The sequence below is a fragment of the Canis lupus genome, chromosome 20 (genome assembly GCF_011100685.1).
Source record: "Canis lupus familiaris isolate Mischka breed German Shepherd chromosome 20, alternate assembly UU_Cfam_GSD_1.0, whole genome shotgun sequence".
Classification (NCBI taxonomy): Eukaryota; Metazoa; Chordata; class Mammalia; order Carnivora; family Canidae; genus Canis; species Canis lupus.
The window spans coordinates 49,619,031-49,634,130 of NC_049241.1; the positions used below are offsets into that span (position 1 = coordinate 49,619,031).

The 15,100-nt window shown below is 53.2% G+C and overlaps 1 protein-coding gene and 1 long non-coding RNA gene across 7 annotated transcripts; one reads left to right on the top strand and one right to left on the bottom strand.

The window, feature by feature from the left end:
• The first annotated feature begins 200 nt into the window (after positions 1-200).
• On the top strand, positions 201-12,306 carry LOC106560091. Of its 6 annotated transcripts, XR_005375076.1 has the most exons (7): positions 201-580; positions 5,144-5,738; positions 6,754-7,096; positions 7,657-8,230; positions 8,982-9,193; positions 11,715-11,778; positions 11,872-12,305. It is a non-coding gene; the product is annotated as an uncharacterized LOC106560091 (long non-coding RNA). The 6 variants fall into 6 exon arrangements; XR_005375080.1 differs by having other exon boundaries at positions 7,641-8,230; positions 11,715-12,306; XR_005375075.1 differs by having other exon boundaries at positions 11,715-12,306.
• DAND5 (DAN domain BMP antagonist family member 5) lies at positions 3,394-7,032 on the bottom strand. Its single transcript, XM_038567119.1, has 2 exons — positions 6,706-7,032; positions 3,394-4,327 (listed from the first exon to the last, which is right to left on the bottom strand). The coding sequence occupies exons 1-2, from the start codon at positions 7,030-7,032 to the stop codon at positions 4,082-4,084; spliced, it is 573 nt and encodes a 190-aa protein (XP_038423047.1). The 3' UTR covers positions 3,394-4,081.
• Positions 12,307-15,100: the final 2,794 nt, after the last annotated feature.

The window sequence follows — 15,100 nt, forward strand, 5'->3', positions numbered from 1 at the left end:
GCTGCGGCCGGGCGCCCCCTGCTGGCCCGGCCCCCTCAGGAGCGCGCGGGGCGGCGGCGCGCGGGGCGGGCACGCGCCTGACGTAACCATGGCATCCTCTTGGCACGCGCGGCCCGCGCGCGGGGAGGGCGGGGCGGGCGCGTTGCCATGGCGCCGACGGGCCGCGTGAATGGGGCATTGTTCGTCGCGGCGCCCGGGCCAGGCTGTCCGGGACCCACCCGGACCCACCCGGGCCGGCAGAGACCGGGGACGGGGCGGAGAAAGACAGAGATGGGGAGAGATGGGAGGCAGGGAGAGACAAGAGGTGGGGAGACGCACAGAGCTGCAGGTGGGAGAGAGGAGGCTTCGAAGACAAGGGGGAGAGACAGCTCTGGAGACGGAGATGGCAGAGACCTGCGAGATGGAGAGAAATGCACAAGCGAGGAAAGACGGACAGAGGAGGAGGCCCAAGGAGAGGCAGAGCCGGGGGTCGAGATGGAAGACGGAGGCTGGGAACAGAGCCCCGCGGTGCCCGGCCCGCGCCTGGCAACGGGAGGAGGCAGAGGAGCAGGACCCCAGACAAAGTTGGAGACGCTGAGAGGTGGGAGCAGACCCAGCCAGACGGAGGGCCAGGAGACCCAGGATGGAAATGAAGGGAGTGCTCCCAGGGTCTCGGGGCCCACCCACCTCAGTCCCTTCTCCACTCCCCTTTGCTTATTTTTCTTTCCATGCCTTGCCTCCCCCTGCTTGACACTCTCAGCACCAAACCTCTGCCCTACACATCTTCACACCCGGGTTACAAGACACCATCGATACAGAGATCCAGTCCTTGGGGACACTGTCCAGGCACTCTGAGACAACTTCAGGGACACTGTGATATCTACGGATACACATCCACAGACATCCGGAGACAGTCGTGGTTACAGTCAGGCACACCCATGACAGGGACTCCTACCCCACAGCATCACGACAGTTACAGATAGAGCCCCACAGATGCACCATCTCGGAAGGACTCTGCCAGACATGTGGTCCTGGTCACACATGGACACACATCACCACACAGGCTCACGCTCCAGGGAACAGTGTCATATGTACCCACCCCAAACACAGAATTCTCTGTCTCATCCACACATGTCTCCCTACATTCAGTGACATCTTCTCTGACCCACATGTGCCTTTCCCCTGGTCTGTCCCATTGACCGCTTCCTGCCCCCCTGGTCCAGATTGGGGGTCCCTGGGGCTGCAGGGTCCACTTCTCCATGTATGACATACAGACATCTGTCATCAGTAGACTTTGGGAAGGGAAGGGAACCAAGTGAAGCCCAACCTCGCTCTGCCTCAAAGGGCTGGGTCAAGCCAGGCCAGGGTGTTCCCCTACCTCCTGGATGTCTGGGTCAATTTGGCCCAAACCTGGACCAAGGGTGTCCCCTGGTGGCCATGTGTGGTCTCTGCACCCATCACGTGGCGAGATGGTGGGAGGCCCCTTGGCCCAGCCTGAATAGAAGGGCAGAGAGGACAGGCCCAGCTTAGCAGGAGCTTGGAGAGACCCAAAGCCAAGGTCCAGAAGCGAGAACCCGGACCCAGAATTCAGACCTTGAAATTCAGATCCCAGAATTTAGAATCAGCTCTCGGAAGCCAGAATCTGAATCTAGAATCCCAGATACCAAGATCTAGAATCCAGATCCCAGAACTCCGGTTTCAGAATTTAAAATTCAAATGCCAGGACCTAGACATCCTATCTTCCAGAATCTAAAAACAACGATGTAGAATTCAGATCAAGAACCTAGAGCCCAGCGCCTTCCTCAGAGTCAGCCCCCTATCTTCTGGAAGCCTCCCACATTCGACCCCGGGGAGCAGGGGTTGGTGAGGGCAGGAACAAGCTGAAGGACAGAAGATGAGCCCTTCAGTGACCACACAGAGCCTCGCCCAGCCACTGCCCCTGTGTGTTTACATGTACACACTTCAAAAGGATCTTACAGACCCACACCCCAAAACTTATAGCCTGTGACCATCACATGAACAGCGCCACACACTGCAGATGCACAAGTACAATCACACGCACGCACACACGCACACACTTACAACCCGGCAACACAACATCACCTAAAGAAACCTGGAACTGCCATACTGTCCTCTCCCAGCACACGGACCCATGTTCCTTTCTGCACCCATGCAGTCTCAGAGCCACCCCCTCTCCCACCAAGCTCAGACACACAGCCACCATACCCAGAGACACACAAAAACCCAGGACACCCTGGGTTCTGTGCCCTGCATCCAGACACACTCACAGAATTGTGGAGGCTGGCACAGGCGTACACACATGCGCACACACGCACACATACACACACAAACTCCCCCAAGCATGGAGAAGCCCCGTGCCTTGGCAGCTATGCAGCCCCTGGGAACAGGACCCCCGGGACAGGGCTTGCCGTGCACCCCCGTGCCCACCCCAGCCCTCCCCTGCCTGGCCGGCTGGCGGGCTTTAATACAGATGCCAAACTCATAATTGTAACTGAGGGTGACAGGGTCACCTTGAGCCCCAGATGCTCGCGCGGTGACAGATGGCGTTGGCAAACCTGATTAGCGGCCCCCGTGCCAGAGCCTGTGGCACCTGCATCCCTTGCCCCTCCCCCGCTCCCCCAGCACTCATTACCCACCCATTACTGGGCCTGGGGGGCGGGGGTGGGGGCCGGCTGGCACTGCCCAGGAGGGGGCAGGGACTCCGGGGGCCCCCTGGCACCAAGGTTCCCAGCTGGCTCCCCGGCTGGCAGGAGGTGGGCACAGCTGAACGGGGGGCGGGGGCACGGGGAGAAACAGGCTCCTCGTGCCTGCCAGAGAGAGGGGTGCCCATGGTGCCAGGTCTGAGCTGCCCACTCGGACTCTGCCTGGGGTTTGGCACAGAACCCTGGAGGGAGGAGGGAGAGTGCGCCCCCTGTGGGCCTCTCATGACCCTCCCCCACCCAGGGCCCTTGGAGCGGGGCCTTGGGAGCTGGCTGCCTGGCCTGTTCCCACCCCTCTGTGCAGGCCTGTAGGGTCAGAGGTCATAGGCTCCCACGCCCTGCTGGCCCATCTGTTTCCTCGGGTCCCCTCCTTCTGCTCCCCTCACCTGGGGCCTTCCTTCCTGAGGCAGGAAGAAGGCTGAGAGGGGCCTGGCCACCCCCCACCCCGCCCCGCGCTCCGGGGGGCATTTGGAGGCAACCCTGACAGCGCCACATGTCCCTGCGTCTGTGCCAGACGGGCCCATCTGCTAGGGCCCTGCTTCCAGCCGCCCAAAGCCAGGCTGCCCTCATGTGCTGCAGACCCTGTGCCCAGCTAAGGAAGGAACACCCCTGATGCCCACACCCCAAAACAGGCACCCGCTCCCAGGGAACCCCAGTTGGAGGAACATACACACACACACATACACCACTGGGTTTGGCCAACCTTTATGGTTCCTGTTTAATGCCACACTGTGTGGAGACTTAAGGGTGCAAGGCAGGAGGGGCCGCTGAGATCACACGGGTCCTGCCCCTGATTTGGGGAGCCCACGTTTTCCCCAGCAGCTATGTGGGCCTCCCTGCCTTGGTTCCTTGGGGTCCCTAGGACGGAGATCATCACTGTGTCTCCTGGTCTGTGTGTGACGATCTGTCCTCCCTGCATCTAGGAGTGTGTCTTTCATTCTATGAGAGGGGGTCCAGCCTGGTGGTTAAAATCAGTTGCCACATTGCCTAAGATTCAAGTGCCAGATCGCTGTGTGACCTGAGCGAGTGACTTTGCCTCTTAGAGCCTCAGTTTCCTTCTCTGCGAAATGGGATGATACTAACATCTATCTCACTGAGCCACTCTGAGGGTGACATGAGATAGTGCGTGTCAGATGCTTAGTACAGGGCCTGGCAAACTGAGCGCTCCATAAGTGTGTGCTATGATTATGAGTGGTCCACCCTCACAGCTAGGCATGCGTGTGCTGTCCCCGGGAGCAGGGCAAGGACTCTGGAGCCCTGTCTGGCTGTCCCTGTGTCCCTGGTCTCTTGACCCAGTGCTCGTGATCCAGGCTGGTGTCTTTCTGGGCACATGTCCCCCCGCTCCACATCTCTCCAAGATGTGTCCATCCATCAAGCTCAGATCATGCCTTCGGGCTGCACTGACACCCTTCAACCAGCACAGTAGACATCTTCATCCTTCGACGGGAGGCTGGGCTGCTCGCCCGACACCACAGGACCACAGGTGTCCAGCGCTGGCGAGTGGGCACACAGCTGTTGCAGAGGACGAGTGGGGCAGGGTCCAAGCTGGGGATGTAGAGGGAGGAGCAGTGGCCAAAGCAGAGGTGATTGCGGAGGTGAACTGCCGTGCAGCCGGGCTGAGATAGCACCTGGGGCAGGAAGATGGGTCAAGGGCAGTGGATTATGGGACCAGAATGGTGAGAATCATCTCCCATCTACTTCCACCCTGGGGTTCAAATCCCAACTGCCATCTGCTGGCTGTGTGACTCGGAGCAAGCTACTCAACCTCTCTGGTCCTGTTTCCTCAGCTGTAAAATCATGCAAGTTCAACCAGGAAGAAGAGAAACCAATCTAGCCCTTTCAACAGAGAGGATTAATATAGGGAAGGGCTGCTTCTCCCAAGCAGGAGACAATGATGAGGTCGCCCGGGGACTGGAATCGATAGGAATCTGCTACCACCTCTAGGGATGAGGGATTGCAGGAAGGGGCGGTATTACAGGGGCCTGGGGGCATTAAACAGAAAACCCTTAGCCCCTTGCCTAGCACACAGTTAGTGTTCAATAAAAGTTCCTCCTATGATCCCTTCCAACTAAGTGGCTCTATCAACTCACCCCTAGATCATGGCCCTTCTCTGTTTAAACCCTGCATTCCTGCAGCCCTGTCCTGCCCCGATTGTCAACCCTCCTCCCCTCGGTCACCCTGCCCTAACCACCCCACTCTCTTCCTTGCTCCTCCAAGGCACCAAACTTGCAAGCCCACCTCTGACCTGTTGCCCCTGCTGAGCCCTGGACCTGGACCACTCCTCCCTCTACCTTTCCCTGAGCTCATCCCAACTCATCCTTTCTCAGAAGCACCCCCAAGGGATATGTCACCCCCTGGTGGTCTCTATCTCAGCCAGCCAATCCCTTTCTTCACGGACTCCTAGTAATTTCTAGTTCTGTCTCTTTTCTGTTGTTCTCTCCTAGAATACAAGCTACTTGGAGACGGGGACTCTCTCTGCCTTGTTTATGGCCATAACCTCTGAGGCACATCAGAACAAAAGCCAACACTTGCTGAGCTCTAACACCATGCTGGGCCCGTGCTGCTCACCTTAGATGAACTCACTCCTCCCACAATGCTACAAGCTGAAACATTATGATCCTTATTTACAGATGAGGAAACGGAGGCTCAGAGCCACCCCTCACCTAAAGCCACACAGCTGCTGAAGGGGCTGCTAACCCTTAGAATGTCTTTCTGTCACCCCAGGGCATACAGCTGGACCCCAGGCCAGGGTTTCCCTCTGCTGTGTGCAGTGTGCATGGCTGTACAGGCCAATGGGGGCAGGATTCAGGGCCAGGGAACTGGTCCAAGGCCATGCAATCACCACCGCATCACCTGGACTCAGCAAAAATTTGCTGAATGAATAATAAGCCAGGAGGCCTGGGGAGCTGACGCCTTGAAGGGCATGGTTCCAAACACTGTGCATGAAATCACATCTATCGTTAAGTCTGTTTTTCAAAGATAGGAAGTGAGGCTCAGAGAAGGGAATCCATTTCCCCTGGATCACACAGAAATCATCAGGTAAGGCTGATTTTGAAGCTAGGTACACCTGGCACCAAAGCCGGGGCTCTAAACACACGCCATGAGTTCGCACGGCTCTTATGGGGCACTGACTGAATGCCCATAAACATACCTGTCTCATTTGACTGCCCAATAACCCTTAGGAGGCAGATACTATTATTTATACATTCATTTATTCATTCAAGAAACCCTAAGTGTAGGCCTAGCTCTGCTCACAGGCCTGGGGATGGATGGGGCTATAGAAGTGAATAAGGCATAAAAATCCCTGCCCTGGTGGAGAAGAGATCCTAGTGAGGGAGACATGATAAATGCAATCACAAAATCAGTTTTATATGTTAGGTGATGATGTGTTCTACAGCGAGAAATAAAGCAGAAAAGGGGAACAGGGTGAAAGGTGCTGCATTTCTAAGTGATATTTGAGTAAAAACCTGAAGGAGGTGAGAGAAGGAGCCACAGAATGCTGGGGAGTCAGAGGGAATGGTAGAGGCAAAAGGGAACAGCCAGTGCAGAGGCCCTGAGGTAAATGTGACATTGGTGTATCTGGATAAAAAGCCAGGTGTCTGGTGTGGCAGGAGTGAAATGGGTGAGGGGGAAAGGAGGAGGAGGCGAGGCCAGGGAGGTGACAAGTAGAGAGTGCAGGGCCTTGTGGGCCTCGGGAAAGACATGGCTTTCGCTGAGTGCAGTGGGAACCATGGAGGGTTCTGAGGGGAAGAGGGAGGGAATGTGACTCAGGTATTCACAGGTGCCTTCTGGCCATTAAATGGGAAAATAGACTTGGGTGAGAGACCAGGATGGAAGTAACTGTATGGTCAGGTAGGAGAAGCTTATGCCCCATTTTATAAGACAGGAAACCGAGAATAGGAGTTATTTAGATGGAAGATAGGAGACTGACCCCAGATCTGTGCAGGACCACAGTCTGGGCTCTCTGCCCATGCTGGAACTCCACCCCCCTTCCCCCACCCCTCACCTGAGTGAAGGGCACAGCCCTGCACATCTCCTGGACCACTTCCTGCAGGTCCAGCGGCAGAGACACGGTGGGTGCCACCTCCTGCCCTCGGTGCAGGCGACCTCTCCCCAGCCACCTGGTTTTCTGCAGTCCCAAGAAGGCCTTCCAGCTGCTGAGGGCAGAGGATTGTACCTGGGAGCCTGGGAGCCCTCGACCCAGAGCCTGGGTCTGATTGGTGGCAGCCCAGAGCTGAGATGGGGGACCCAGGAGTCCCAGTGTCCCAGAGCCTGCGTGCAGCTGGGCCCCACAGAGCAGGCTCAGGAGAGCGGTCAGCTGGCCGAGGAACATCCGTCCGCCTGTCATTCAGTCCGGGGCTGGGCTCAGGGTCCTGGGCAGTCAACCCTGCTGTCTGGTGAGTGGAGTCTCAGCCCTTCGGACCCACTTTTAATGACTTGCCCCCAACCTGGGCAGCTGGGGAGGCACTTCTGCAAACCCACCACAGTGGGGAGGAAAATAAACTGAGGCCTGCTGGGTTCCCACCCCTCCCCCCAGCCTGGCAGGGATCAGGGGCTGGGTCTGTGGGTGTGTGGGCTGCGGGGACCGGGAAAGGCACATCTGGAAACAGGGGCTCAGGGGCACAATGCCTGGAGGCTCCGAGGGGCTTCTTTCCAGGTCTGGGGCACCATCCATCCAGTTGGCAAGACCAGATGTTGCAGCCAGGATGGTAGGGTTTCAGCTGCAAGGGTGGGACTCTCTAGCTGTGCAACCTCTGGCAACTCCCGTAACCACTCTGGGCCTCAGCTTCCTCTTCTGTTATGGGGATATATGTGATGCGTTAACACCCCCTACCTGGTGGGGTGGCTCTGAGGGCCCCAGAGATGATTCATGTAAGCAGCTTGGAATAGAGGCTGATACCCAGTGGAACCACGAGTAAACTACCATAAACATCATTGTAGCTGTTTTTTCCTTTAGTGCATATTAGAGGCCGGGCATTCTGATCCCTGGAGACACGGGAGAGGGGGGCGGCAAGACAGACACGGGCCTCGCCGGATTTGACATCGTGGTGCCGAAAGCAGGCAAGATGATTTCAGAGCCTTCAGTGTTAAGAAGTTATTTAAGTAGTTTGTGCCCTACAGGTGTCAGGGCGGGGGCTTCTGCCCCCGGGGTGGTCAGAGAAGGCCTCCCTGAGGAGGTGACATTTTTGCAGACCCCTGAGGGTGGTGGTGGAGGTGGTGGGAACAGCCTAGTGGGGGGTGGAGGCTGGAGTGCCAGAAACACATAAAGCAGGTGGGAGCCGCATCCCAGGCTTTGGAGCCCCAGGACGCATGGGGGGGTCCGGGCCGGGCCCTGGCACCTCCGTGGGCCCCATTTCGCACCCAGGCGAGGAGCTGCAGGCCGCGGGGCCGTGAGAAGGGGCAGGCCGGGTCCTTCCCGCGCCCCGCGGAGCTGGGACGGCGACGGGACGCCCTCGCCCTCTGGCGGCGGCTCTCGGGACTGCGCGGCGGCGGCGCCCAGAACACCCGACTTCTGGACGCCCCACCTGGAGGTACTAGGGTGCTTGCCTCCCACCCGGCTACCTCCGAGACCCTGAGCGTCCCGCAACCCGCCCCCTCGCTGTCCTCTAGACCCACCTGATGGCAGGTCCTGCCAGGTGCTAAGGCCCCCAACTTTGGAGCACCGCTGACCCCTCTCTTTCTCTGACTGGCCCCCCTCCCAGATCTGATATGACAGCAAATCCGGCTGCTTCAGAATCTACCTAGCAGGGCACCTGAGTGGCTCAGTGATTGAGCGTCTTTGGCTCAGGTCGTGATCCTAGGATCCTAGGATCTTGGGATCCTGGGATCGAGTCCGGCAAGGAGCCTGCTTCTCCCTCTGCCTGTGTCTCTGCCTGTCTGTGTGTGTCTCATGAATAAATAAAATCAGAAAAGAAGGGATCCCCGGGTGGCGCAGCGGTTTGGCGCCTGCCTTTGACCCAGGGCGGGATCCTGGAGACCCGAGATCAAATCCCATGTTGGGCTCCCGATGCATGGAGCCTGCTTCTCCCTCTGCCTGTCTCTGCCTCTCTCTCTCTCTCTCTCTCTCTCTCTCTCTCTCTGTGTGTGTGTGTGTGTGACTATCATAAATAAATAAAAATTTGAAAAAAATCAGAAAAGAAAAAAAAGAAAAGAAAAAAAGAAGAGAAAAGAAGAGAAAAGAAAGAAAAGAAAAGAAAAGAAAAGAAAAGAAAAGAAAAGAAAGAAAAGAAAATCTATCTAGAATCCTTCCACTTCTCACTCCTCTCTCGATCCCTTACCCAGACACAGCCATTATGTCCCACTTGAACCAACACGGTCCCTCCACCCTGGTGTTCCAGTTCCTGCTGCCTCCTCCCAAGTCTGTTCCCTGTTCTACAGCAGCCAGAAGGCGCCCATGGACACTGGTGTCCAGGCACTTCTTTCCTCTGCTCAGAACCTTCCAGGGCTCCCACCTCATTCGCGGTAACAGCCAAGGTCCTCACTGCAGCCCACAGGTATCCACTCCTATCACCACTACCCCACTGTCTGCTTCCCCACCCTCTCCCCCTTTCTCCAGCCACCCGGAGCTGCCTCGTTGTTCTCCAGACTCACAAGGCATAATCCCATAATACTACACAGTGGTACAGGGCTAAGGAAGCCGTTTTTATGTGGAAAGATATCCAAGAAAAACTAAATTTTCCTTTCTTTTTTTTTTTTTTTTTTTTTTAAGATTTATTGATTTATTCAGGAGAGACACAGGCAGGGAGCCCAGTGCAAAACTCCCATCTCAGGACCCTGGGAATCATGACTTGAGCCAAAGGCAGATGCTCAACCACTGAGCCACCCAGGTGCCCCTTTAGGCTTCCACTCCTGATCTCAGCTCAGGTCTTGATCTCAGGGTCTTCAGTTCAAGACCCATGTGTGGTTCCATGCTGGGTGTGGAGTCTACTTAAAAAAAATTGTTTTAAGCATCAAAACAAAAGAAAACAAGTACCAGTGAAAGCAATCTATACCATTGGTCTTGCCCCTGCTTTTTAAGCAAACTATTTCAGGCATTTAAATAAGTACAGATATGGGGCGCCTGGGTGGCTCAGTGGTTGAGCATGGGGTGTGATCCCGGAGTCCTGGGATCGAGTCCCACATTGGGCTTCCAGAATGGAGCCTGCTTCTCCCTCTGTATATGTCTCTGCCTCTCTGTGTCTCTTATGAATAAATAGTATTCCACTGCACATGTATACCTCAAATTTATTTCTCCATCATCCATTTTTTAAAAAGATTTTATCCATTTATTCATGAGAGCCACACAGAGAGGCAGAGACACAGGCAGAGGGAGAAGCAGGCTCCATGCAGGTAGCCCGACGTGGGACTCGATCCCGGGTCTCCAGGATTATACCCTGGGCTGAAGGCGGCACTAAACCGCTGAGCCACCGGGGCTGCCCCATCACCCAATTTTTTATCATCACAATCAATACTGCAAGGAACAATCTGGATCGTGACTCTTCTCCATCTGAATGTTTGCACTTCCTCTTTCTGAGAGTTAGCTCCGAATCAGCCGTTCACATTCCTGGCTGCCGATCAGAGTTATTTCTAATCGGGTAATCCATTCCCAGACCCTGCTCTAGATCAATTACAGTGGAATCTCTGGAAATGGGATCTAGACCTTGGTGTTTTTAAAAACCACCTTGGGGCTGCTGTAAACCCCTAGGATGGTCTATACAACGGTGGCTCTCACACTTCAGCAATGCATCAGTGTCTCCTGGAAAGCTCACTGTAGATAGAGTATCTGATTTTCGGGACAGAGCCTCAGAACCTGCATTTTTTTTAATTTTTATTTATTTATGATAGTCATAGAGAGAGAGAGAGGCGCAGAGACACAGGCAGAGGGAGAAGCAGGCTCCATGCACCGGGAGCCCGATGTGGGACTCGATCCCGGGTCTCCAGGATCGCGCCCTGGGCCAAAGGCAGGCGCCAAACCGCTGCGCCACCCAGGGATCCCAGAACCTGCATTTTTTGAACAGATTTTATTTATTTATTCATGAGAGCCACACAGAGAGGCAGAGACACAGGCAGAGGGAGAAGCAGGCTCCATGCAGGAAGCCTGACGTGGGACTCGATCCCGGGTCTCCAGGATCACGCCCTGGAATGAAGGCGGCACTAAACCACCGTGCCACTGGGCTGCCCAGAACCTGCATTTCTAACAAGTTCCCAGGTGGTGATGATGCTGAGAACCATAATCTGAGAACCACAATCTTGAGAACCAAACTTTGAGAACCATAATCTATAGAGTACCTTTATTCTTTTTTTTTTTTAAGAGAGAGAGAGAGAGGGATCCCTGGGTGGCGCAGCGGTTTGGCGCCTGCCTTTGGCCCAGGGCGCGATCCTGGAGACGCGGGATCGAATCCCACGTCAGGCTCCCCGTGCATGGAGCCTGCTTCTCCCTCTGCCTGTGTCTCTGCCTCTCTCTCTCTCTCTCTCTCTCTGTGACTATCATAAATAAATAAAATCTTTAAAAAAAAAAAAAAGAGAGAGAGAGAGAGAGAGAAAGCACATGCAGAAGAGGAAAGATCAGAGGGAGAGGGAGACTCCTCGATGAGCAGGGAGCCCAATGTGGGGCTCAGTCGGAGGACCCTAAAATCATGAGCTAAGCCGAAGGCAGACACTTAACCAACTGAGCTACCCAGGTGCCCCAAGAACACTTTTATTCTTTTTTTTTTTTTTTTACTTTTATTCTTTTTTAACACCCGCATAGTATTCCATCATGTAGGTATTCAGTACTTTAAATAACCAGCCCTCTATTTGAGGGCATTTTTTTTTCCATCTTGTTACTACAAAAAAAAAAATCCACAATGGAAAATCATTCAGCTGTAAAAAATAATTAATTACATATTAATTTGCTTGGGCTGCCATAACAGAGACCCCAGACTAGGAGGCTTAACAGAAATTAATTTTCTTACAGTTCTGGAAGCTAGGAATCTGAGATCAAGGGGTCACTCTTGTTAGTGTTGTTTTTTTCTGTCTTTTTTTTTTTTTCCTGAGGACTCTCTCCTTTGCTTGTGGAAGACCATCTTCTCCCTGTATCTTCACATGATCCTCCTCCCATGTGAGTCTGTATCCGAATTTCTTCCTTTTATAAGGACACCGGCATACTAGATTAGGGCCCACCCTACTGACCTCATTTTAATTACTTTTTTAGAGACCTTATTTCTAAATATGGCCCCATTCTGAGATACTGGGAGTTTGCACTCTAACGTATGAATTTTGAGGAGCCACAACTCAGTCCAACAAGGACTGAGATATCTTACAATATGGATGAACCTCGAAAATATGCTAAGTAAAAGAATTCAAACACAAATGGTCACAAATGACTCCATTTATATGAAATGTCCATATTTAGGCAAATCCATATAGAGACAGAAAGTAGATTACTGGTTGCCAGGAACTGATGGGAGGGGGAGAAAGAGGGTGACTGTTCATGGGTATGGAATTTCCTTTTAGGGTGATGGAAATGCTCTGAAGCTAGATAGAGGTGCTGGTTACACAACACTGTAAATGTTCTAAATGCCACTGGATTGTTCACTTTATTTTTTAAAGATTTATTTATTTGAGAGAGAGAGAGAGAGAGAGGAAGCATGGGGTGGGGTGCAGAAGGGGTGGGAGAGGGAGAAAGAATCCCAAGCAGACTCCCCACTGAACATAGAGCCCAACTCGTGTCTCTCTCTTTTTTTTTTAAGATTTTATTTATTTATTCATGAGAGACACAGAGAGAGGGAGAGGCAGAGACACAGGCAGAGGGAGAAGCAGGCTCCATGCAGGGAGCCTGAGGTGGGACTCAATCCAGGACTCCAGGATCACACCCTGGGCTGAAGGCAGGTGCTAAACTGCTGAGCCACCCAGGGATTCCCCCACCCACCTTTTTTTTTTTTAGATTTTATTTATTTATTCATGAGACACACACACAGAGAGACAGAGAGGCAGAGACACAGGCAGAGGGAGAAACCAACTCGTGTGTCTCTCTCACAACCCTAAGATCATGAAACCAAGAATCACATGCTTAACAGACTCTGCTACTCAGGCATCCGCGGATTGTTCACTTTATTTATTTGGGGGAGGGGGGAGAATGAGTGAGAGAGGCAGAGGGAGAGAGAAAGAATCTCAAGCCAACTCCACCCTGAACACAGAGCCCGAGGTGGGAGAGGGGGCTCCATCTCACGACCCTGAGATCAGACCTCAGCCAAAACCAAGAGTCAGATGCTCACTGAACCACTCAGGCGCCCCGCGATTGTTCCCTTTAAAATGATTAATGTGGGGCTCCTGGGTGGCTCAGTGGTTGAGCATCTGCCTTTGCTTCTGATCATGATCCTAGGATCCTGACCCGATCCCACATCAGGGTCCCCCCAGGGAGCCTGCTTCTCCCTCTGCCTATGTCTCTGCCTCTCTCTGCATCTCTCATGAATAAATACAATCTTTGAAAAAAAAAGATTAATTTTATGCTGTGGAAATTTTACTTAAAATTTACCTACCCGGGGGATCCCTGGGTGGCTCAGCGGTTTAGCACCTGCCTTTGGCCCAGGGCGCGATCCTGGAGTCCCGGGATCGAGTCCCGCGTCGGGCTCCTGGCATGGAGCCTGCTTCTCCCTCCTCCTGTGTCTCTGCCTCTCTCTCTCTCTATGTCTATCATAAATAAATAAATCTTAATAAAAAAAATTTACCTACCCTCAGAAGTCTCCCCCTCTGCACCCCCCCACCCCCCACCCCCCACCCCCACCCCACCCCAGTTCCATTTGGCCCTGCTATGTGCAGAGCCCTGGCCAGTGGCTGAAACTTTGACATCAAAGTTCTAACTTCTAAACTGGTGTTTCTTAGAGTGGATCCCAAATTTCCTGGCCTGGTAGGAAACGGTGGCTCAGATATCCCACATCTGGCTGTGCATCAGCCCCAGTGCGGGAACTTACTTCTTTCACCTCCATTAAAATTATCTGTGTGTCTCACCCAAAAGACTGTGAGCTGTTTGAGGTCAAGGACCAGCTCTACTTCATTACCAATCTCTTCAAAGTTTCAAAAAGTAGAGGAGGTGACTGCAGAGTTAAACATGAGTGACAAGAAAGAGCCTGCCATATAAAGATCCTGGAAGAGGGATCCCTGGGTGGCGCAGCGGTTTGGCGCCTGCCTTTGGCCCAGGGCGCGATCCTGGAGACCCGGGATCGAATCCCACGTCGGGCTCCCGGTGCATGGAGCCTGCTTCTCCCTCTGCCTGTGTCTCTGCCTCATTCTCTCTCTCTCTCTCTGTGACTATCACAAATAAATAAAAATTAAAAAAAAAAAAAGATCCTGGAAGATAGTTTTAGGCATCATAACAGCAAAGGTAATGCAAAAGCCCTGAGGCCAGGGCAGATCAGGGACCATGTGCCTCCTTCTACCTCCTAATGGTTCTTCCTGTTTCCACATGTTGCCCCACTCAATGTCTTGTCCTCTCAGCAGCCAGAGGAGAACCATAAATCATATCCATCTCTTCTCTGCTCAAAGACGTCCCATGGCTCCCCATTGCCCTTGGAATAAAACCCAACGCCTCACCATGCCTATAAAGCATACATGGCTGGCCTCTCTGCCTATCACTCTTCAATGCACCTCCTCCCTCATCCCTTCATTCACTTAGACTTCAACCACACTGGCCATGTGTCTCTCAGCAAACTTTGGGGAAAGATTTGTATTTGGGGGGCACACCAGGGAAACCTTCCCATGGGCACATGGGGACACCAATAGGAAGGCTCACTACAGCATTATTTCTGCAATCAAAAATTGGAACCAAATGTTCATCAAAACAGCCTGCTGGGGGCGCCTGGGTGGCCAGGTGGTTGAGCATCTGTCTTCACCTCAGGGTGTGATACTGGGGTTCTAAGATCAAGTCCCGCATCAGGCTCCCTGCATGGAGAAGGCCTGCTTATCCCCCTGCTTATGTCTCTGTCTCTCTCTGTGTGTCTCTGATGAATAAATAAATAAAATCTTTTTTAAAAAGCAGCCTGCTGGAATAATTATAGCCTATTCATACCACGAACAATACTGAGCAGAGATTTTCTGAAAACTGTTTTTAACTATTTTTTTACAACAAAATGCAGTGAGAAATACACTTTTTATTGTGAACTAGAGGTACTTTCCAAAGACACCTCCACAATAGGCCCAAGCCCACATGTTCTACATACAATTCTTTGTACATGACCTGGAAAATCCTTTGCTTGCCTGACAATCTTTGACCCCTCCCCCTTGAACCTAGACAATTTTATGATTGGCTCCACCAATAGAATAGAGCAGAAATGATGTCATGTGACTCCTGAGATTCCATCATAAAAACATCATGCACTTTAGCCCCCTGCAGGTGGGACCCAGCTACCATGTTGTGAGGAAGCTCAAATTGGCTCACACCGAAA